This window comes from Gopherus flavomarginatus, chromosome 2 (assembly GCF_025201925.1).
Source record: "Gopherus flavomarginatus isolate rGopFla2 chromosome 2, rGopFla2.mat.asm, whole genome shotgun sequence".
Lineage (NCBI taxonomy): Eukaryota > Metazoa > Chordata > Testudines > Testudinidae > Gopherus > Gopherus flavomarginatus.
This window is the reverse complement of record NC_066618.1, coordinates 116,648,563-116,673,180: the sequence shown is the minus strand read 5'-3', so window position 1 is coordinate 116,673,180 and position 24,618 is coordinate 116,648,563. Positions and strand designations below refer to the sequence as shown.

The 24,618-nt window shown below is 40.2% G+C and overlaps 1 protein-coding gene across 6 annotated transcripts in view; it reads left to right on the top strand.

Annotated features, from left to right (window-relative positions):
* The window catches only part of PLEKHG4B (pleckstrin homology and RhoGEF domain containing G4B), a 222,456-nt gene that overhangs the window by 138,689 nt on the left and 59,149 nt on the right, over nt 1–24,618 (top strand). For all 6 annotated transcript variants that reach the window (XR_007772354.1, XM_050938129.1, XM_050938126.1 and 3 more), the window contains 4 exons: nt 1,311–2,658; nt 11,905–12,108; nt 12,549–12,672; nt 22,135–22,228. Coding sequence is in view for 5 of the 6 variants with exons in the window: in XM_050938129.1 (XP_050794086.1) it covers nt 1,311–2,658; nt 11,905–12,108; nt 12,549–12,672; nt 22,135–22,228 (1,770 nt within the window). In the remaining variant the exon portion in view is untranslated. The remainder of the gene's footprint in view (nt 1–1,310; nt 2,659–11,904; nt 12,109–12,548; nt 12,673–22,134; nt 22,229–24,618) is intronic.

Genomic DNA, 24,618 nt, shown 5'->3' with positions numbered 1-24,618 from the left:
AGCTTGGCTTTCTTTTTTAAGGTAAATTTCTAGCCCTCATGGCGGCAGACAAAAAGTAGTAAATATTACCCCTAAGTGCTCAAAAATAAAACCGCAAATATATTTAAAATCTTGTGATTTTTGTGGTCCTGTGTTATGATTTTGAATGCCTGGGGTTGGCACTACTGCATTTTCATTCTGCTGATTTTTGGGGGAAATTTCTAGTAGCATCAGAGGTAGGTACTGAAGTTCTTTATAGGGGAGGAAAATCTCAGTAGTGAAAAACCTCGCCATTACAATGGTCAGGAAGCTGGAGGAAGGGTTTAATATTAAAGACATCCCTCCACTCCCCTCAAAGCAGCCAAGAGGGTGGGAAGTGGATACAGTAGCAGAGACATCCCTCTCACACCCAAGCAGCATCTGGGTCACTGGTTAGAGGAAGAAATGGACATACTTTTGCCTCAACAGCCTGAAGACTCTGGAGTGGGGAAATGAGGAAAGAGAAATAACTCCTTTTAAGCTGGCAGAGCGAGGGGCTGCAGATTTATCAGACACCTGCAAACCAGGGGTTAATATGAAAAATAAATTCCCTAAGCAGAGTCCAGGGTCAGCATCCTCCCCCTTCCCTGCAACTATAGACAGAGTGGGACTTGGACTTTTTACCAGAATGTTACCCTGGATCTCACTGATGCCCCTCCCTCATTTTCCTGTCACCCACCAGCTAGTATATATCTAGTACTATTTTAAATATCAGTGTGGGAAATTTGTAGTGTGTGTGCATTGAAAAATGTTTTATTACACATCATGGGCAGTATTGTCCACATTTTGCTTCTCATTGACTGTGAGAATGCCCAGAGCAATAGTGACTCAGAATGTTAGGTTAGAAGGGAAGAGTTTACCATTCCTTTATTTTTGCTGCCATTTTTATCCTTCTTGCTTATCTTAAGCTTTCTCCTAATGGCTCCTATCTGCATGTCTGTGTGTGGCCTATTGCTGCCCTTTTTTCTATACCCCAGAGATCTACCTTCTCCTGAAACTATTATCAGTTCTATTAATGTAATTAGGCTGCAAGATATGATGTAACACTAAACTAATAGCTTATTCTAGTGGGAAGAGGCATAATATTCATATCACCTTATCTTAAGACACACTATTTAAATTGTGTTATGTTTGTTATACGAACCTTTTATAGCCCTGTCTAATTGCATGGGACTCAATGATGGAGTAGTCAGTGCAGAATTTGACCTCACTCTTTTATATTTGTAACAAAATGCTGTCGTCCAAGATAAAGATTTTTTCCTCAGAAATTTTGCTTTCTCTTTTCTTTACAGGCTAAATACACTGGTCTTATTTTCTACCATGAGGGCTGGCCACTGTGCATCCATGAAAAAGTGGTAGTACAGTTAGCATCTCTTCACAGAGTCCGTCTGAAACCAGGGGATTTCTACTTACAAATTCTTCCGGCTGGGAAGCAGTCAGCAAAGCTGGTTTTAAAATGCCTCTCCCAACATGGACAAGGAATGGAAGAAGTTATTGTACCTGAGACCATGTATGGATGTGTTTTTACAGCAGAATTTTTGGAAAATGTAAATTGTGAAAGGGAGAGTGTTCCCTTGCAAAGCTGTTTACTTACAACTGGCCCAGCTGTATATAGAACACCTTGGAAGAATATAGTGAATCCTATCTTTGTCCCTACAGCTGAAACAATCCTGCATAATTATTCCAGTAGCTCTCTCCTCGATCAGTTAATCAGCAATAATACTGATGTGAAAACAATGACACAGACCATGGAGAGCAATAGTTCACATGACAGTTCCACTTCCAATGATACTGGCTCTACTGTCATAGAAGCAACACTTACCGATAATCATGGAAACCAAGGGAGTGAAGTGTATAGTTCAGTTCATACTGCAGAAGGTAGGGCTGAGGAGAGCAAAGGAGAGTATGTAAATCTCAGCACGTTGACTAAGGATTGCCCCAGCATGATAGAGAGGGTTTTACCACAGGCCACTGAGCCTGAAATGACACCTGAAGTATTAAAAGACGGCGCGTTATCGCCCATAATGGAGAGAAAGAACAGCATCAAAAGCATAACTTTCAGCACGGATTTGAGCAGCCCTTGTCCAAGAAGACGACAACTCAGGGATTCTTCATATTTTGAGACAAGGCGCTTGTTTAGAAAGTCATACATGGAAGCTTTGCAAAACCCAATGAATCTTGGTTCCAGCTCAGAGGAGTCAATTGTAGAAGAGGAGACTTCAGACCAGACAGTGGACTCATGTGAAGTGAATGATGACTTGAGAATCTCTGAGAGCAAATCTCGTGAGAAACAAATTGAGAAGGAAGATTCTCTTGCTGATAGACTTGCACCAAAGAAGGAAACAACAGAGGTCCTAAGGCCTGAAGATTGTTCACAGGCCTCAGAAAAACTGCCTATGCTTCATGAAACTTTCTTGATAGCAGATTGCAGGGCTGGACCGAGAAGGTCTCGGTCTTTAGATAGGTCACATAAGAGTTCACATGGTAAGGATCACAGTCCAAGGTTGTTCTCAGATAGTTCAGCAAGTGCAAACCCTAAAAAGCTCTTAAATGGACATGCTTTAAGACTGGGGAAGTTTGACTCCAATGGTCATTTATTCATTACTATGAAAAGCAACAAATGCAACAAGGAGGATGAAGGTAAAAAACAAACTACACCATGGATTTTATTTTTTATAAAATCTTTAGCTTGCCTGTGTCAACATATATAATCTTCGTACATAAAATTACTTTTTTTTCTGCTTTCCAAGCTCAGATTTAAAGCACAAATAGCAGTGACATCAATGTTTTATTATTTCACATCTATTTTACTACTGTTTTAATACTTAAAGTGAATTTATTTTATTGCCATTGCTTTAAGATATGCTTTTCAGAATGCTTTGTATATTCTACTTTTAAAAAAATTGATCAGAGATCAACAAAAAACCTTCTTGAAACATGTATGAAATTCTGTTCTCAGTTAATCCCATGTAATGTCTTTGGAGTCAGTTGGTGTTTTACAGATATTACCAAAAGCATAGATGCTGGGCATGTAGTGAAGGCCTGGAATTTATCCTCCATACTTTGTATTTATAGCATAAAAACAACTCAAGTTACTTTTCATGTGGTTTGAATCAGTACGAAAAAAATCAACTACCTTTAAATGCAAATTGTCAATGGAAAAGTAAGTGTTAAATAGCTGTGAAATGCATTCCTGAGAAAACCATGAATACCACCTTTCTAATGAAACAGTCATTATCCCAGAGTAACCTTTGCCCTCCCAAACTAAGTTATCTGAGCCTGTTTTTCAAATAAGGGAAAGTGTGTGGTTAGTTATAACAAACATGGTATTGAATTACAAATAGTGTGCAACATATTTTTAATGGTTGTTGATAGACTTTTACAAGACTGCTTCTATGTAATTTGATGGCATTCAAGCAACAGAGAAACTTCATAAATGTGTGGTCTTTTCTGATCTGCATCATTTCTTTGTTCTTATTTTTCAGGTAATGTATTTATCACAGTGTCAACTTTATCTTCAAACATGAATCAAGCCACAATAAGAATATAAAAATGTCAGTCAGTGGGCCAGAACATGCCATAAGCTTTTAAGTAACATTTCCTATTGACTTCAGTGTGGAGTTCTGCTTAAAAAATTGTCATGTTATGGTCAACTGATTTTAAGATTGGCAGCAGAGGTGACTGAGGTCACAGATTCAGCTTCTGGGAGTTAGAGTTTTATTTTTTCCTCATTTAGAGTTCAGAGGTTATGCTTGCAAGTCTAAGGGAAATGCAGAAGTTGTCATTATTTATTTATTTAGAAATGGATAATTTCTAAGACAAAATCCTCTTTAAATATTTATTTATTTGCTCAGCATCATAGCAAGACAATGGGGTTTTGTAGTATATAATTTTTATTAGCATCTTGGGCTATGCATTGGGGTGTTTTTGGAGAGGTGTTTCTGGACAGAGATTTTCTCTTCCCCCTGCTCTCCTTCCCCCTCCTCCCAGTTCCAGTTTGTGTGATGAGAAATCTCAGATGATTTCACAGCTTCTGAACAGGGCATTTGCCACTGGTGATTTCAGATTCTGTTAATCTACTGGTGGTGTTTTATTCTGTAATGCCATGGGTTAGCACCTAAGATAATGTGGGATAACGTCTTGAAAATTTGGAGTACAAGTACTGAAACTGGGAACACCCTGCTATTGTGTTTTTATAGTCTTTGAGTGAGAAGGCTGCTGGGTTTCACCAGTCGTTCTTCCAGTGAACAATTTGATTTAATTAATATCCAAATCACCGTGAGGTAGCTGTGTTAGTCTGTATCCGTAAAAACAATGAGGAGTCTGGTGGCATCGTAAAGACTAACAGATTAGTCCGTTAGTCTTTAAGGTGCTACCGAACTCCTTGTTGTTTCTGACACAATCTGTATTCATGGTGACGTACATCAATGGTATCATAGCTAGGATTAATGGTTTACACTAGGATATAGAGCCATGTTTTGTAAAAACTGACAATGGTATCAAAAAGCCAAATCTTGACCTAACTTTACATTGTTGTAAGGGGCTTGCAAGCCTCTGATGGTGACATACACTGGCTCTACATCATGTTGCTTTATATCCTCTGAGTGCTAGAGCCTTGTTTAGATGGGAGATCACAGAGCTGCATGACAGGTAGAGATGGAAAGCTCATGCTCCAGGGCGGTAGCAAAACTTGTGTACCTCCAGCAGCATAGGGAGCAGGTTTAGGCTGAGATCTCTTCCATCTCATCTTCCAGTTAGCTTGGGAAGTTCCATGGGAGATTTTTTGCTACTTTCTATCTTAGTTGCTAGTGGGGCAGGAGAGTTTATCTTTGACCTGGTGGCCTTGTCTTCATTCTCTGGCTGAACAGAGCTGTCCTCATGAAGCATGGCTCATCCACTCCCTCTGTCTGTCTGTCAGTCAGATGGAATAGTCTCTGCTCCCCCAGGATAACAGGGCTGGACTGCCTCCCCTAGCATTTTTCCCTGGCCTGTTCCAATTGCTATACATGGCAGTTGGCAAAGTGGAGTCACACTTTCTGCCTAGGGAAGGGCAGACCAGGGCCGTCCTTAGGCATAGGCAGAATAGGCAGTCGCGTAGGGCCTCACTCTGCCTGGGGGCACCACTCTGCAGGCAGCCCAGACAGTGTAGAAGCAGGGCTGCTGGGTCCTAGAGAGAGCCCAATGCAGCACAGTCTGAGGGAGGGGATTGGCTGCTGGGGTCTCTGGGAAGGGGAGGAGGTAGGGGTTGGGAAAGGAGCTCACCTGTGAGTGTGACTCTTTCCCCCCGGCTGAGGTGAGGTGAGGCAGGCTCTGTGGCTCTGGAACCAGTATCCTTTGTTGTCTCCCATAACATCCATTCTTCTCCCCCCTGCCCCACGGAGCACCCCCTCCTTTCTCCCTCCTCCCCAGGAGCACCCCTCTCTCTCTCCTCCCTCCCCTCCATCACGGCTGGGTTGGGTGAGGTGCTGGGGGAAGGTGGGGGGAGGGGAGGCTGGCTGCTTGCTGAGGAATGAAAGTGAAAGTAACTCACTTCCTGGGCAGGCAGCCAGAATTGGAATGTCACACAGGGTTTGGATGGGGTTAGCCAGATGTGTGACAAATCGGGATTGGGGTAGGGTAAGCAGATATCCCTATTTTATAGGGACAGTCCCAATTTTGGGGTCTTTTTCTTATATAGGCTCCTTTTACCCCCCCCCCTCCCCCCATCCCTGTCCTGATTTTACACACTTTCTGTCTGGTCACTCTAGGTGGGGGTAATTGGTGCCTATATAAGACAAAACCCCAAATATCGGGACTGGCCCTATAAAATCAGGACATCTGGATCTGGCCACCCTAGCTGGGGAGCGCCTCTCCCCCGGGCTGGCAGCTGCCAGCGATCCATCTCATCCGGGGGGAGCTGCATAGGGCAGGATGAGCTGCTGTGGCTCCATGGGTGCCCTGTCCCTGAGATCAGATGCTGTGCTAACTTCACCATGGTCCATAAGGCTGGTGGTGGTACCCATTGGCGTGTGATTGGACCTGAGGGTTTGCTGCTGCTGTTGCCACTCTGTACCCCAAGAGGTGGATTTTGGGGTCCTGCAGTTTTCCACCTATCTCCTCCTCTACTGCAGCTGTTGGACCAGCGGGCTGGGGGGTGAGCCAAGCTTGAAAGCAGTACTGTGTTGCCATTTAGATTGTCATTTAACAACTTTGTTTGCCAAAAATTCTTGCTAACAATCCTGAATCCAATTTCAATATTATTTTAAAAAAAATCAATATCTTAGCCAAAAACAGAAAATTAAGTTGTTGACAATTATTAGTGACAGGTTTGGTTTGAGGCAAGGAGTGGGCCAGTTTTCATCAGAGAAACAAAAAATGTTGACTGACTTTCCTATAGCCTGTTACTCCTGATAAGAGCCCTCTAACAACTGTAATATGCTCATCTCCTTACTAGTGTATAAAGCAGGGGTCGGCAACCTACGGCACACGTGTCAAAGGTGGCAGGTGAGCTGATTTTTGATGGTATGCAGCAGCAGGCTGAGCGGCTCAGCCCATCACTGCTCTGGGGTTCCAGCTGCTGCCCTATTGCCAGCTGGGATACCAGCCATCGGCCCCACTCAGCACCTGCTGCTGGCCTGGGGACCCCCAAGGAACCCCAGGCTGGCAGTGGGCTGAGCAGGCCAGCTGAACCACTCAACCTGCTGTCAGCCTGGGGTTCCATTCACTCAGCCGGCAGCGGGCTGAGTGGGCTGGTGGCGGGCTGAGCAGGGCCGATGGGGGGTTGAGTAGCTGAGTCTGCTGCCAGTCTGGGGTGCCAGCAGCACTCAGCCTACTGCTACTCCAGGGTTCCGGCTGCCAGCCCCTTGCCAGTCAGGAGCTCAGCCGCCAGCCCCACTCTGCCTCCTGCCAGCCTGGGTGAGCAGAATCCCAGGCTGGTAGCGGGCTGAGGGGGGATTGGCGGCCGGGATCCTGGCTGGCAGGAGTTGGTGGTCAGAACCCCAGACCAGCAGTGGGCTGAGCAGGGCCTGGGATCCTTGTCTAGGGTTCCAACCACCAGCCCGCTGCCGGTTTGGGGTTTCATTTACTCAGCTGGCAGTGGCCTGAGCAGAACCGGTGGCCAAGACCTCAGATAATAACAATAGTTTATTTATATAATATAGACATAGAGAGAAACCTTCTACAAACATTAAAATTTATTACTGGCACGAGAAACCTTAAATTACAATGAACTTGGCACACCACTTCTGAAAGGTTGCCGACCCAACCCCTGGTATAGAGTGACCATATGTTGTACTAAGTTTCTCCTGCTTTTTTTTTTCCCTGTGAGTCAGTATAACTTTTGCCAGCCCAGAAGTTGGGCAGCCAATGTTTTACGTTTTCACAATGTTTTCTCCAACTTTCATAAAGTAAATACATAGTTAATATGAGTTAAAAAGGCCAGGGACACTTCTTTGTGAAGAATCTGTACAGCAGATCATGCCCATAGATGATCCAGAAAAGAAATTTGAGGTTGAATTTTTTAATGTTGTGATGGATAAAGCAGTATCTGCTGTTGATGAAAGGTTTAATACCTTGCAAGTACACCATGAACAGTTTGGATTTTTGTATGACATAACTAAATTCAACGAAATAGGAAAACAAGAGCAACTAATGACAAAGTGCAAGAACCTAGAGAGCCTCCTGAAGCACGGTGATAGTTTTGATTTAAATGGACTTGAACTGTACGAAGAATTGAGTACACTGTCATCAATGTTGCCACATGCAAAATCGGTGATGGACATTGTACAGTTTATTCATACCCGCAAACTTGTTGACATATATCCTAATGTGTACATTGCCACTCGTATTCTACTGACAATTCCTGTAACAGTAGCGTCAGGAGAACGGAGTTTCTCAAAACTAAAGCTCATTAAAAACTATCTCCGCTCTACAATGAGTCAGGAATGCTTAACTGGTCTTGCTATTCTTGCAATCGAACAAGACACGACTTTGTCTTTGTCATACGATGACATTATTACTGATTTTGCAGCCAAAAAAGCCAGAAAGATTGCTTTTAATTAAAAACAAATCTTTGTTTCAATACCTCTTCATATAAATTTCCAATAAAATTTTGATAAATTAAAAAAAAATTTGCATCATTCTGTCATCAGAATTTTTTCTACAGTGCTGCTTCTTTAGTGCTAGTCCATCAGCATTACAGTGTGCTTAATTAAGTTAAACTGGTTTTAATAACGTGAATGTGGCAAGTTTTCCAATACTGTAAGCTTATGTTTGTGTTGCTAAGAGCAGATCAGGCACAGGGGCACCAGTTTAATAATCTCACCTAGGGCACCATAAATCCTAAGGCCGGCCCTGGGGCAGACTCCTAAGTCTGGCTCCCTCAGGGTTTGTGTTTGTCCCTATGGCTGCGGAACCTAGGTGGGGCAGCAGAGATCCTGAAGACTTCTTAGCATATATGCAAAGATAGAGAGAGAGTTAAAACTTTCTCATCAAAGTGATTGTAATATGTTTTATGGGAAGAGATGATTTCTACCTCCTCTTCATCGGTTGGAAGAAGGAATAGACCAGCAACCACAGATAAAGTACTTTCAACCAGTTACATCCCAGAAAGCATCGAAATGATGCCACTATAAACTATTCTAAAATATAAACCTATGTTCATGCCTTGCTTTCAGATTAGTGGTTCCTCTGAAAACGCAGAGCCCAATCCTGCAAAGTGCTGCGCACCCTCAGCTGGCATTGCACCCAGTGAAAGTTTAGAGGGTTCAAGCACCTTGCATATTTTTCAGCTGTGACACACCCTTGGCATTAATGTCCCTGCAAAGTCCTGCAGAGACAGTTGCAGCCATCTGCCAGTCTCAATGTCTCAGAACATTTCCAAATAAATAACCTGAACCAGTTCTTCAGCTGTTGTAAATCCGCTTCATTGATGTTAATAGGGGCTATGATGATTTGTACCAACTGAGCAACTGTCCCACGCATATAGTGGTGGTGTTTTGGCTAAAGCCATTTTCAGATTTATTTTTTATTTTATTTTTTTTTTGTAACAATAAAATGATGTATTACAGTGATGATTTTCAAGGCCATGGGAAGTACATTGGCAAAGTCAAGGGACAAAACCCAAGTCTCCAAATTCCCAGTCCCGTGCCCTAGCCACTATATAGTTCTTGCTCTTCTTTGCAGTTGATTAGGTGCCTTGCTGCAGCTTAAGTTTGGCAATGAGTCAACTACACTGCCATTTGTTGCTTCGTTGTGCCAAGAATGTTATTCCATAATTAACTCAGTTTTGCTCATTTAGCAACACCAGCATAAATGCTGATTTTTATCTATAATCCTTTAGTAATATAAAGTGCCATGGGAGGATGTCAAGTACTGTGTATTTTTATAGCTTTTAACTCCTGTTTTTTCTCTCTCCTGCTGGTAATAGTCTTTCGGATGTTTGAAAATAGCCATTTTCCAGCTGAATTTTCCTTTCCAAGTTAGCAAACTCTGAGCTCTCCATGTTTCTTGTCGATGTACATTTGAGAGCTGCACTGTGGGACGCAGACATCTCCAAAATGTGGGATATCAGCCAAGGAACTTTTCTTCCTGTTTCTTTCCTCTGCTTTCCATTTTGTCTGTGTATTTGTGTATATTTATGTACACGTAAAAATATGGATCATCAGAGTGGTTTTCCTGCCTAGGAAACAAAGAAGTTAATCAGCTCCAGTGTCTCCCTACTATCTAATGTAATCTATTTATTTATAGGCCTCCCTGCATCACTGTAGTATATTACTGCTGCTGCTGAGGTGCAATGCAAGCGGGCTGTGTCAACCCAATGTGGCTGTAAATCTCCCTCCTTCTGCTTGCTCCCTGTTGCTATTAAAGACTGTAAAATGAAAAGGGGCATGTTTAGGTGGAAAATGGCAGCCAAACTGAGCTGACATGACAAACCCTAGCTTGCCTGCAAGTGATCCTAGCCTCAGTGCAGGCTGGACACCCGCAGAGAAAAGAAGTAATTGCTTGATCCTGGCCGTTTCCATTGGCTTTTCTTTATGGAGCCACATAAAGGAATGATGAATTAGGGGAATCACTTGCTTTGTGTTAACATTAAATATTTGAAAAGTGGTCTATCTGTGAGAGTTCATAGGAACTGCATTTATGTGTGTGTGAGAAGCATGGTGTTTGTGATGATTGAGATTCTTTAGCCACAGAGAGCCAAAAAAAGCAAGATGCTCAGGACCATTTCAGTTAGGGTTCATTTAAAAATATTTGCTCTGCATAAGTCTGTAAATATTTTCTTTAAAAATGAAATGGATAATGCAATTAATTGTTCCCTGAAGGATTAATATTGCAGGAGCTTTAGTCCTGCTTTATGTTTTAAAAGAAAAAATCTGAATGCAGTCTTGGCTATGGACTTGCTATCACTGCTTCTATAATATTAACAATAATTTATAATTATATAAAGAGAGACCATATTCAGTGCTTAATTTGTAATGAAAGAGGTGCCTGGGCTCAAGCAATTATGTCTGGCTCAGGCAATTATTTTACTTTCATAACTGATACAGGAAACCCAGAGATGCCGGGGCTATGAACTGCCAAGCCTAGAGGTGTCGAGGCTCAGCCCTGGCAAACCTTGGCACAAATTAAGCCCTGACCATATTTGAAGGCATAAATACAATATAGCAGAGGTGAGATTGAAATTTCCAGATTTCTGGATGCTTTGTTTCTCAAACTTAATGTGACATTAATCCCAGTGTTTTTCATTCAATTTAATATGCAAGCTTTAGCATATGAAGACTTGATAGCTACACCGACAGTTAAGGGTCACCAATTTAAAACCCTGTTTTTGGTTGCTTATAACATTGCCAAATGGCAACTGTTTGGGCTGAAATTTTCCATGATGGGTTTCTGCCTCAGGCTGAATTTTTTTCCAGATGTTTCCGCTAAAGCAGTTTAGCTATTTCCAATAACAAAGTTAGGGAAAATACATTGTTTTGTCCATATTCATTAACAAAATTATTATAACATATTGATTGACAAGCTGCAGCACCTCCATGCATTGAAGCAGTGACTTGAAATTTGGTAGAGGTGGTCACCATTATTCAGTGATATGCCTGTTGCCATTCCTGTAAAATTTTGTTCCAAATTAGCCAAACTATAAACCTTTGAAAATCTCAGTTCCCACATGCTTAGTGCAAGTTTATTAGATGCTAGCAGCATTATTCTTTGATTATTCCATCCTTACTGAGCATGCTCAGTCCCAATACATCTACTCAGTTTGCATGCTTGTGCACCATCCCACAGAGCCTGTATGCTCCAGCCAAGGGACTTGCCCTGCAATTGCTTCTCATGACTGCCAGGGGCCACTAGTGCTGGGCACAAGAGCTGAGAGCAGGGAGATTGCCTCCTGTTGGCTCTCCAGTGAGAAGAAGGAACAGCCTGACTTGAATGTCTGGAGGTGAAGAGTATAGTAGGGAGGCTGAAGCTGTGGTGGTTGTGGGGACAGGAACAGGGACTGGAACTGGGAATGGGGAATAAGAGCAGAAGAGGAACAGACATAGGAGCCTGGGGAGGATAGGAACAGACTGGAGCCAGGGACAGAAGGATTCTGTGCACTGAGAGTAGCAGGGATCCTGTGGAGAAAATACTCTATGATCATATAATTAGACTGAATCATGCATATGCACAGGTCTGACAGGCAACCTTCATTCTGAAATTTCCTAACTTCTGAGAGCTTAACTTTACAGCTGTAATGTTCTTTTAATTTATTTTTAATGTAATCTATGTATGGTTTCTGTTCTGTTTATATATGCTAATATATAAATACATGCTAATTTTTACATGTTGATAGGAAGCTACCTAAAGAGCAAGTTTCAAATACACAGAAAAGCAAAAATTTTAACCAGTTGTCTTTCATTTGGCCAGATTTTCCTCCGCACTCAACAGTAATAGACTCAAGAAACAGTTTCCAGGGTGAGTGTAGCACAATTACAAATGCATCTCCTGAGCTATTCCATTGCGAGAGTGAGCTGCTGTCTAGAAATGCTGGAGACCTTTGCCACAGATTACCAAACGGATTACTTGAAATCAACCAGGAATTACTGCAGTCTGGAGTAATTTCTCTATGTGGTATGTAATTACAGATAACAACGTGCCTGATGATAAATGAAACATAAACACACACATGCATAGTATATATACACAGATCTCTTAAAGATAACCAAGCTAAATTGATTGCCATAGAAAAAGTTATTTTCAGAAGATATTAGTGTCAGCTGGTATGAACTGACAACTCCATTCAATGGAGTCAAGCCAATTTACACCAACTAGATATCTTGCTCATCAAAATCACTAGTAGAAACTTAAATACGTAGGAATGATCGTCACACTGATTAAGAAATTTTGTGATCACAATCTATATAATAAGGTAAATGCAGGGGATGGAAAATCATTGATTTTCACTTTTAAGAGTTTCTGCATTGTCGTTTTCCAGACACACACACTTCAAAATCGCACGTTCTCAGTCATGCTTTCTCAAAGGCTTTTCTTTTTGTGTTTTATTTGGTTAGGAAGCCGGGACCGGGGTGGCAGAGCAGTGGTGCAAGTCTGCACAAGAAATACCATCTGGTCAAGTGAACATTCCACAACTACAGAGCTTGCTCGTCTTCTGATGTATTTCTATAGCATTCCCAGGTATGAAGAGGGCTGGGCTGGTCATTTTTCAGGTGATACAGGTGTTGCGATCACAGTAACAGCTGATTCTTCATTAAGGCCCCAGTCCTGCAATTTACATTGCCCTGGTGGGATGTTATACTCACGCAGAGCCCCATTGAAGTTGTGTGTGTCTCTGCAAGTATCACAGACTTGTGCATTGTAAATTGCAGAATCAGGGCTTAAGTTTGCAACCAGGTTCCATTATAAACTGTCGTTTTTAGCTACTCAAAGATTTTGGCTAGGGAAGTTGGTTTGGATGAATTGCCAGCTTTACTTGGCTGCGCTGTTGTTTTATTGCCGTTAAATAACTGTCATTATTTGACGTGTGGTTTGTCTAACATACCATTGTGTCCTTCTGGCTCAAAAATAGCTTCTTACTATCCTATCAAATATCTGCATATTTAAATATCCTTAAAAATCCTTGCAGAAAGCTGTATTTGAACAAAATTACACAAAATTAACTATTTAGGTGTCTAATTGTGACGGCTAGTGTGTTTGAACAGTTTGCCCTCTGGTGGCTGGTTGCAAATTAGGCACATCAGACTAGTTCTTTCATAGTGCGCTGTGGCATTTGGCATTGGTTTTCTTTCAGCTCACGTACTGGGGCTTGTGTATTTGGACCTAAAGGACTGGCGATCTAGTCCAGGCTTGTGTGATTAATCTAGTAATGATGTTGTTTCTGTTTGCAGCAATGGTTTTGTTGTTCCAAAGTACACAGTTTTATTCACCAAAGTGCAACAATGTTTTTGAGTTGAGGGTTCTTAAAAATTACCTTACTATAGATCTATTCCAGTATCAGCTCGCTAGTTAAGATTGTAGCTAGGTTTCAGTTCTAGTCCCTGTATTCACTCCCTTTATAGCTTTTCACACAAGAAATGGTTTTGGGATTTAATTTCAGGGTATGTAGAAATTATTTAAGTTTGAAGGGGGGTTGTCAAGCCATTAATAGATGACAGAGGCTTAAAGGTGCACTTGTACATTTTTTACAAAAAATGCCTGCTTTTTGAAGTCCCTCTAGGCAAAAAAAGCTTAACTGTTAAACTTCAGTCTTTACATATAGTAAAATACCATTAACATCTAGGACTTAACACTATTTAAAATAACTTTTTTAAAGACTTATTTACAAAAATTGGTTTTGTTTCGTATATTGATGCACACTTTATAAAGCCCATGTGGCCTATGGGACACTGAATAAAGGAACGGGATCCCTGTGTATCACCCTTCCACTTCACAGGATGGGGAATGTGAGGAACTGATGGCATTTCAAAGCTTTCCCATTAGGAAGAGATATCCCCTAAGTTGTGCAAGGCAGTATGAGGTCAGGGCACCTAGTGATCCTGATCCTGTGATCTCCTAAACTGCCAGTTAGAAGGAAAGGAGCAGGAGCCAGGAATATTGTGCAACTCTTCAATCTTGAAGATTAGGGAGAGGCAGTGGGGTGGTGAGGAGAGGCAGAGACCTGAGGAGCTCTTGAGATCTGCGGCCTATGTGTGTTGAACGATGTAGATGAATATGGACATATGATCTGTATCTGGAAAGTATCTGTATCTGACTCAGTAATGGGAGGGTGAATAGGGAAGGTATAAAGAGATTTTTCATTCTGTAAAGAAAGGGTGGATGGAGTACATTGGTCTTTTGTGCCTTTGGAAAGGGGGTTATTTCTGGATTGTATATGGAGATTAATATGTGATAGGTTGTCATCCTTTGATCATTGTGGGTAGTTAGGATGTGGAAGGATCAAGTCTCTGCTCTATATAGCAAAATATAGAGGTCTCTAGGTAATAACAGGCAACTGAACTGGGGATGGTATGTGATTGGTTCTGTTATCTGTGGGAGGGGGGAGTTTGCATTTTGTGAGATTTCACAGTTTAGATGTGAAATGCATACAGTGTAAGGGGATATGAGTTTAGAAAGGTTTCTAGTGAATAGGTTGAGGCTGGGTGCTGATTATGTAGCAGTGTTAAATTTGTCAAATATGCAGTGTGATATTTTATGTTTACACTTATTTTTAAGAGATTTTATGCACTGAGAGTGCATTTGAGTATCTGTTACTTCTTTTCAATGTTCCCTTAAGTTAAAGTTAACAAGATTTTTTTGTTCTGTTAATACTTGTTAGCTTTGGACATTTTGATAAGTATCAAGTATAACAAAACTTGTCAGTGAAACAAATACATTTTGTTAGAATAAACTGGAAAACGTGTTTCTAGTTGATTTCTTCTGTGTCACATAAATTTAACAATGCCATTCTCACTGTTGGGAATAGCAGAGCATCAAAATGCTTGGAGTATCAGCCCAGTTTGGATAGACATTCAAAAGGATGGCGCTAAACAATTTTTTGTTTTTATTAATGAAAAATTCCCTTGTATGTAATTAGGCCCTGCTTCAGTAAAGCACATAAGTACATGCATAACTTTAAGCATGTTGCTAAGTCTCATTGACTTCAAGCTACAAACGTGCTTAAGTGCTGTCCAGAATAAGGATGCTTTCCTGTATCTGGGCCTTAGAAATTGTATCTATATGTATTAGAATATGTATAGTTCATGGCAGTGAAAAATGTATTAGAACTGGAATTTATAGGTTGATTCCCTGCCTGGAGTAAATTTATAAGATGAAAACCTCATCCCTGGAAATGAGGAGTTACAATTTGGGTATCCTGTTGGACTTATTCTTTGCATTTACCTTTCTTCATTACTCATTCAATTTATTTTTGGTCTTCCCTATTGTTTTCTATAAATAGGAAAAGATCTCTAAATTTCTGTCCTCAATTTTGTATGCACAGATCAAGTAGATCAAGAGTGATTTGATTTGTGTTTATAAAACTGTGCATACAATTTACAGAGATCACAGTGAGTCTGCTTTGCAAATATGACCCTTCATGTATAACACTGATTACATTTATTCTGTGAAAAGAATGCAGGGTGCAATCCTGTACCAGGAAACATTGCAATGACTTCTGCAGCTATTTATGGAGTGTTTCCTGCAGCTGCTTTCAGTGTTTCTGTAATTTGACTACTTTAATCTTTGATATCACAGATCTACAGTTTGACCTAGGAATATTTTCGTTGGTTTTAATAAGAATAGTTATAGAGGGTTTTTTCTGCTTTTCTTTTGTCTTTGTTTGGTATCTTCAGGTATTGTGGTCTACTCAGCATATGTGCACTGGGTATAGAATGTATACTTTAGTGTGGCTAATAGCCCAGTAAGCTACTCTTGCTGCTCAGGCTACATATTTCCCCCTTTTTAATTTCTTGCTCTCCTCTGCTAGTGGGAAGGAGGTAGGTCTCCTGTGAGGCTAGTGTCAGTCCCACTCCAATGGTCAGGTAACAAGGATGTTCAGGGGTGCAACAGACTCCTTTTGAAGACTGTGTTACCTAGAGCAGTGGTTTAAATGGACAAGGATCAGGAGTTCATCTGGCACCTTTAAACTCCGATATCTCCAAACTGTAAAATATTGGAAATCACCCCAAAGTCCAACTGAAAGGATGTGCACTGATTTCAGCAGTGTTCCAAAGTAGAAGGTACTTGGCATTTTTCATTATATTACCTACTTTCATCCCAAATTTGAGAATTAAGTTCTTTGCGTGGTGGCCTCAGGCTCTGTCCTGTTATATGTTGTAAAATATGAATGCTGTTCCTAGTACTGTGAAGCCAGAATTTTAATGTCAATTTAGTCATCTTTATATCTCTGAATATGAATGAGTTCACAAATTATGGGGAAACATGGGACATCAAAACATGAGGAGAAATGCACAGACTTCATTATCCTTAGTCAAAAATAGAAGACAGTGAGGGCCCTTAGGGGTATGTCTCCACTGCACCTAGGAGCGAGCCTGGCACCATAGATTTGGGGTGGTGGTGGTGCTCATGCTAGCATGCTAAAAATAACTGTGTAGATGGTGCTTTGACATTGCAACTCAGGCTGGAGCCTGGGCTCTCAAGCCTGTGGGGCAGGAGGTCGGGCATTGAGAACCTGAGCCCCAGTGTCAAAGCACCATCTACACAGCTATTTTTAGAGCACCAGCATAAGTTTGTTACTCAGGCTGGAAGGCACAGTCCCAGATGTAGTGTAGACACATGCTAGAGGGCTCACATATTATTTAAAGGGATGCGAGCCAGTTCCTGTACACTACAGATAGTGAGTTTTGTAAATGAAAACCTCATAAAGTAGAGGGGGTTTCTATTCCATTTTCGTCAAGAAGCATATTTTAGTCAATAGCAGTTGTAGAATCCAAGTGAAAATCCACAAGTGAAAAAAGGTTTAAATTGAGTAGGAAATGTGGTGCTGTTAGGTACGAATTACTGTCATGACATTTGGGGATTTTACAAAAAGAACTTAAATAAATAAGGCTCCTGCTTTCCACAATGGGGAAACCTCTGGAATGGACAAGCAGAACTTACTGAATTGTCTCTTTTACTTTCCACTGTGCAAAATTGCAAAACATAAGACGTATTTTTCATTACATTAAAGCAGTACAGTGCATAAGGAACACACTTGCAGTAATTCCTCAAGTTTGTATCAATTGAGAAATCATATTGGCTCAGATCATTTGCTCCCATGGAAAAACCCATAAAAAGAGGGATTGCTAGGGGGGAAGGAGGGTCCCCAAGCCTGGCAGATCCCAGCTGAACTCACTAACCCCACAAGTGGGACTACTTGAAGGTGTGAAGTTTCTAGTGTGTAAGCATTCACAGGATTGGTGCCTTAGTTCCATCATAGCCAGTGTAACTTTTTTTTTTAAATCACTTAAAATTCAACATTTTTAAGGGGTTTTTCTTAGTTTTACAGGTTCAAATGGATCAATTTTTTCATTATTTTTTCAATTTGTTTTCTAAAATTGTTTAAATTAAAATGTAATCAAAATTTGTGTCACAAACCTAGTTTTCAGTAGAATGAAAAATGCAATTTTTTTATTTAAAAAAATTGACCAAAAAGTAATGAAAAATGTTGTGAAAAATGAAAATTAAGAAATCAACCGTTTTTAATAAATCTTTTATATTTGAAAGACCATTTTTCAATAAAAAAATTATTAAAATTTCTGAGAGCTCTAATAATTGTGACACAGTTTTTTCATATGGGGAAACAGATGAAATTATATCTAAGAAATTATATCTAAGAAATTACATCTAAGTTTATAAGTAATGGACCAAATTTTAAGTCGCTTCCTCTGTGCATGCACACGTGTAGGCTAGTGGGTGCAAATTCAAACAATACTGTAACTTATGGAGAACTTTTTGTACAGTTTTATTTGTACAACAAAAAATGAGGATGATTGAAAATTGGCCAGATAGGAAAATTGGCAACATTTAACATATCTTGTAGGTCTTGTTCTGTGCCTTTATACATACTAATAAACATACTAAAGGTGATTTTAAAGTACTATTTATAGAGTGAGTATTTTGAAAAGTTTCCAAAAGTTAATATAAAATAAATAAACCTACGCAGCTTGAATTAAACATCAAAGCATTCCAAATATAAAATATAATCCTGTGAGATAATTATCTTTCTGCTCAATGTTGGACAAATAGTTCTGCTCAAAATACTTTTAAAAGAATTCCCCATGAATTAGTGGATACATGAACGTCATAACTCAGGTATTAGGGGATGTTGTTGACATTTTTTTGTATAGTTTAAAAAATACAGCACTACTGACCAGTGGTCTTCACACAACTTCCACAAGCATATGGAGGGCCCTGTCCTACCCTAATTCAAAGCAGTGGCATATTTGGTAAATGCAGCGGGCCAGATTGTCCCTCACAATAAGCCATATATTGCTGTACCAAAGAGGCTGGATAGCTAACTGACCTGTCCAGCTGAAATTTCCTTGTTTAAAGGAATCCTCAGTTGGCTAAGAAGTCCCCTGAAGTTCTCACCAGCTGGTCTAGTTTAGAGCAGTCCTGAGGAAACCAGGCCACTACAGAATAAATCCCAGAATCAGTGACCCAGAAGTATTTTCTTTGTTTGGGTGCAGATGAGAATCTAGTCTAGTATAACAACATAAGAACCAAAGGTCCATCTAGCCCAGTATTCTGTCTTGCAACAGTGGCCAATGCCAGGTGCCCCAGAGAGAATGAACAAAACAGGTATTCATCAAGTGTTCCATCCCTTGTTGCCCGTTCACAGCTTCTGGCAAACAGAGGTTAGGGACTCCATCACTGCCCATCCTGGCTATTAGCCATTGATGGACCTATCTGCCATGAATTTATCTAGTTCTTTTTGGAACCCTGTTATAGTCTTGGCCTATGTTTATCTACCACTGCAGAAAAATGTCCCTCCACTTTCAAGGAAGTCCACTTTGGCACATAACTCCAGAGAAATTAATTTTTCTATGTAACAAAACTTTTTGTTTCTATTTTGTATCCAACTGTACAGACTCAAAAACCAAAGAAAAATACACTTAGGGCCATACTGCCCCGGGCTTGTATGTGAAGGGGACAAAGAGCAGGGATAGAAGCAGTTGCGGTGCTCACGGAAGCCAAGAGATTGCTGCTTGTTTTTGCTCCGAGGGCCATACATCATCCCCTGAAGGACCATGACCCCTCTCAACTTTGATCCCACACCTTGCCAGATGCATTGCGGTGCATTCCCCTGTATGCCAGGGAGCTTAGGGTGGGATTGTATCTTTCTTTGTGTCTGAGCCAACAGCCCAGTGAAGTCATTGGAAGTCCTTAAGTTGATTCAGTGGGTTTTGGATCAGGCCTTGAGTCACAGTCCCTTCCCTGCCACTTCTTCCAGCAGTGTGGCTCTGCATCACCCTCTGCTTGGGTGGTGCCTGTAATTGTGCCTCTGTGGGTCACAACTGAGAATACCAAATTCAGGACAAACTGCTGAGAAATAGGGCAGACCCACCCCAAAACTGGTGGCTATTATCCCATAAGATATAGCAAACCAGCCACAAAAGTAAACTTCTGTTTCACTACACTGGCTAACAAGTCAGAAAAGCAGTTTCCTTAGGCATTCCAATCCTTATATCGCCACCGAAAACACTAGACTTAAAGATGAATGGTTCTTTAAAAACCAATTTCATCAAATAAAAGGTTCTTCTGATCCCAGAGGACCAGCCACACACCCAGGTCAGTATATAACTCAGATCTTACCCAATAATCACGTTGTTGCCAGTCTAGATATTAGATACTAAAAAAGGTTTATTTATAAAAAGAAAGAGAGGTGAGAGTTAAAATTGGTTAAAGCAATCAAATACATACAATTGCAAAGTTCTTGTTTCAAGCTTGAAGCTGTGATGGAATAAGCTGCTGGCTTAAGTCAAGTGTCTGGTTGCTTCCAAATCATTGGAAGGTCCTCAGTCTCTCAGTTAGAATGCTCCCATTAGTATAAGTCCGTAGTCCAGAGGTATGAGCAGGAAAGAGGCAAAATGGAGATGTTTCCTGGGCCTTTTATAGCTTCTGCCAATTGAAGGGCATCTCATTGTTCTCACTGTGGAAAATTACAGGTAAAAGATGGTGTTTGGGGTCACATGGGCAAGGTGCATGTCCATGCATGATTTCACTTAGTCATGGCAGGAAAGTCCATTAAGCATAGATAGGCATCTCCCATGGTCCATTGTGAGTTAGGCTAAATATCTTGTGGGCGTTACTCCAAGAGCAAACATTTGAAATCCAGATATAGAGCCAATACTTATAACTTCAAATACAAAAATGATTCATGCATACAAAGAGCATAATCATATTCAGCAAATCATACCCTTTCCATAGACACCTTTCTTGAAATACTTTGTACAAGATTTGTTGCAATTATGTAACAGTAGTAGCAGGAATGATCTACATGATCATATTTTAATCAGATAATATCACAGTGCCTAATTGGACAATCTAACTCTTACCTGTTACAGAAAAGTTGTATAAAATTTCGTAGAGACAAAACCAATAAGGTTCTAAAACGTGTAGATTGTAATAGAGAATGTGGTCCTTTCTCTCAGGATGGTGGAGGAAGGGAACTGCAGAAAAGATATAATTTTCTATTCACATCTATAAGATGTTTTTGCATGGGGAGGAATTAGTGCTCCTATTAAAGTGAATGGGTAGTTTACTATTGGCTTAAATGGAAGCTAGATTGAGCCAAAAATCTGTACTTTCCCACTACAGGGCGTAATACATTAATGTTTGATAGCTGTATCCACTCACACTGCAGTGAGGGTGCCTTAATGTTTAATAGTATAATTCCTTTTTTCCCTCTGAACTTCCTTCATAACCCTGATATTCTTTGAATGTACTGTTTGCCTTGGAATGGCCCTGGCTTTTTAAAGTAATGTTTAGTTGTTCATTGTGTATATATGTCATTAATGCCTTTAAAGGTAATTGTTGTTTATACTTAGTGTAAATATATGTAACCCAATATTTAGATTATATAATTACAGCGTGTAAAGATGAGTCTGGAGGATGGTAAAACAGCTTTTAAACAAAATTTGAAACAACATATTTCACATGTGCAACAGCTGAAAGGTCAAATCCTGTGCAGTTGGTCTCAGAAGAGGGGTGGGAATCGTACCTCCTTTTTGCCTTTTCATTTAATGCTAAAACTTTATATGGATCTAATAATTTTCCCCAAAGCCAAGCAACTCCTACACAGTTTAACTCAGAATAAATGTTTACATCTAGCTGATAAAACCCTCACACTAGGGAAAGCATTTCAGTTACACCAGTCTATCTGAAAAATAGGGATATTACCATTTGACATGCCAGCACAAGGCATCAGTCTGCCATGCAATTAGTTCTTCATGAGCGGGAACTCATTTCAGCTTAGTATTACCGTTCCAGATCATTTCCCCCACCCTCAGACCTTATACAGAGAAAACCCTCTACACACAAATCTGCAGGTTTCATGAGAAAAGTGACCCCAACCATTGGCTGACACCATCAGCCCTATCTCCATACTCTCAGAGAGCCTTCTCCAGGGATAGAGATCTGGACATGGATGGGGGCCAATGTCTAGGTGCATCATTACTCCCCCGCCATAAACCCGGAGGGTATCTATTGTGGCTGTGTTATCTTAACCAAACAGCCATTCCATACAGGGGAAACTCCGCTTTTAAGGCATGTGGGGGAGACAGAGTTCTAGATACAGTGGACAACTGGAGAGGGAGCCATGCTATCAGGAGAATGGGAAGGACCACAAGTAATCTAGAGACAACACAACGGCAAATTGTTCATCCCTGACATTATGATTTGGAGAAAATGTGAGAGGGAATCACAAGTTTTCTCACCCCTGACCTCCTGCAACAGATTTTTTAATAAGAGGAGCTGACCGTAATCGTTTTCTGCATGATATACGGTCTGCTGCTTTATTTCTGACTGGAAATAAAATAGATTTGTTCTAGGTGGCCCCATCATCAACCTGTTTGTTTGCTAAATGTTTATAAAATTGTGTCCAAATACTTTTATCAAGAGGAAATGCAGGTTAGGAAATATCTGCCTCTCTGTTTCTAGGAAGGAAGTACGTGATCTGGGGCTCGTTATTTTAGTGGATGCTCGTAAGTGCCAGCCTAGTCCTGGTCTTTTCAAAGCTTTCACAGTATTACAGGTAAGTGCTAGTGTTTATGGTGCATTGTTTAAGAGCACAAAATAAAATACTAGTGTTTTTTTTTTAATTATTGTTGTTGTTATTTGTATTGTGATAGCACCTACAGGCCCCTAATCAGGTACTGGGGTGTTGTTTTCCTGGGTGCTGTGCACACAGATAATCAAAAGATGCCTCCTGTCCAAAAGAGCTTACAGTGTTAAACTTAATACCAGTTGTAGTTCTTTCCTTTCTGAATTACTTTCTCCATTCAGCACATGGGAAAAAAATTTGTGCTACACAATAGGATCATCAAAGGACCAGTTGAAAAAGCTAAAGCTGATTAGGTATAAATATAAGTAGAAGGAATAGATTTAAAATAAAAAATTACAAGTACGGTATATTCTTGAGACTTCAGAGCTAGTTCTACAAAAAAAAGCACTGTGTGTCTGTTGACATTAAGTCCAGTTTTCTCAAACAGTGAGTAGGACTAGAGCAGTTTATTGGGAAGTTGTTATGGAGATTCACTTGCATTTGATATTATCCAGCAATCATTTTGTTAACCTGTTATTTGGTGCACTGAGGGAAACTAATAGCAAAGTAAAAGTTACACAAAATGTTTTGACAACTGAGGCCAACTTTTCTTCTGCCTTTAATGGAGTGAATTGTTTTTGTTTGCATAGTGAAACTAAAGATCTGTTAGTGCTGGTTCACTGAACAGTTCAAAAAGGAAAAGACTCTAGCACAAAGGTCTTCTAGTCTGATTTTCTGTTACGATGTATTTTGACATTACAGTGTCTCTAGCACGTCACTATCACAACGGCCTTTTCATGTGCTTGGCTTTCATCAGTATTCCTTTGACAAGGGTGAAGTGGTTTTTGTTCAGATCAGAATTAATCACAGTCAGAAAATGGACATTCTTCTGAAGTTTGTACATCCCAGCCTTGGTTCTGAATCATGACAACAGCAAATGAAAACATTGCAAACTCATGGAGAGAGGAGTGAAATTTTCCGATGCAGAGTCTGCTTTGAGCCATAGCTGACATTTAAGATTGTTCAGTGCAGGATGTAGATATGGTAATCATGTTATTCAAGGAGAAATATAACAAAACAAGAACAAGTTGTTGTAGATGATGACTTCTTTTTGATTCCTCCCATCTTTTCACTCTTTCCCATCTACCCTTACAAGCCTTATATTGTAACTACATCAGATTAAAAAGACACTACGCTGTCCATCTGAAATCTGATCAATTAAAAAAATTAGTTACAAGTAGTTTCAGGTATTAAATCTTCTTATTCTCCTGACCATCTTTCCTAAAATGTTTTCCCCTGTCCATTTACTGTATGAGGATCAACACTAATATGAGAGGAAACTGATTGATGCTGCAGTCTTGTAATCAACTCCACATGGTACCTATATGAGGCCTATCTGACTAAAAAAAGGGAAACAGTGGAACTAACTGTTTCCAAAGTGCTGTCAGGTGCCCAAAGTAAACAAAGTAGAAGACCAGTGCAAAATGATTTTTGATCTTTAATCTTTTATGGTTCTAGTGAGAACTTGAGTATTGTAACAATAGATCAAACATTTTCAGACTTGAGGTGCAAGTACCTCCAGCTACTGCATTTACTTAACATCACCCTGTGAGTTTTACACAGCCATTTTCCCACAGCTGCAGACGGACACTAACCATATGTAGCAGTTAGATCTATATAGTTGCCCTTCCTACACACAGCTGCTGCACCGAAACAGTGTAGAGAAAAAAGAAATATGCACTGGGAAAATTTCCACCAAATACTTAAGTTCTTATTGTAACTGAATCTTCTAAACGGCTTGGCAACCAAGTTGAAAAAAGGAAATCTACTGAATTCGCATTGTTGTAATTATTTTATTAAGCTGGCTTTAGTGTTTTCTTAAGTATATTACACATCTGAGATGTGGCAGGTATGCCCTGAGGAAAAACATGTCATCACAAGATGATGAATTGAATCCTGGAAGCAAATGAATTTGTTTTTGGCATAGTGTTTAACAAGGTATTTGTCTCAGATGAAAGCAATGGAAATGTGGAATTAGGTAGATATAGTTTTATTATAATGAAATTAAATGCAACAGTTTGACAATTTTCCGTTTGTCAACTCCATTTTTAGAGTTTAGATATTTTAAGATTTAGACTAGCCATTTTAATTCAGAGTGGGCTGAAACTTGGTCTGTGGGTTTGGGTGAAGAAGGGGTTGTCATTAACAAAAAAAAAAAATTCAATTAGTTTGGCTTTTTCCATTTTGAAATGCATATGTAGGAGACATAACTAAAACGTGGGCTTCCAGATACTCTCTTCCCACAGGCCAGGAGCGAACACTGTTGAACTTCTGAAAAACAACAAAGATGAAATACTGATTTTGCCAATCCGGAAAGGTGA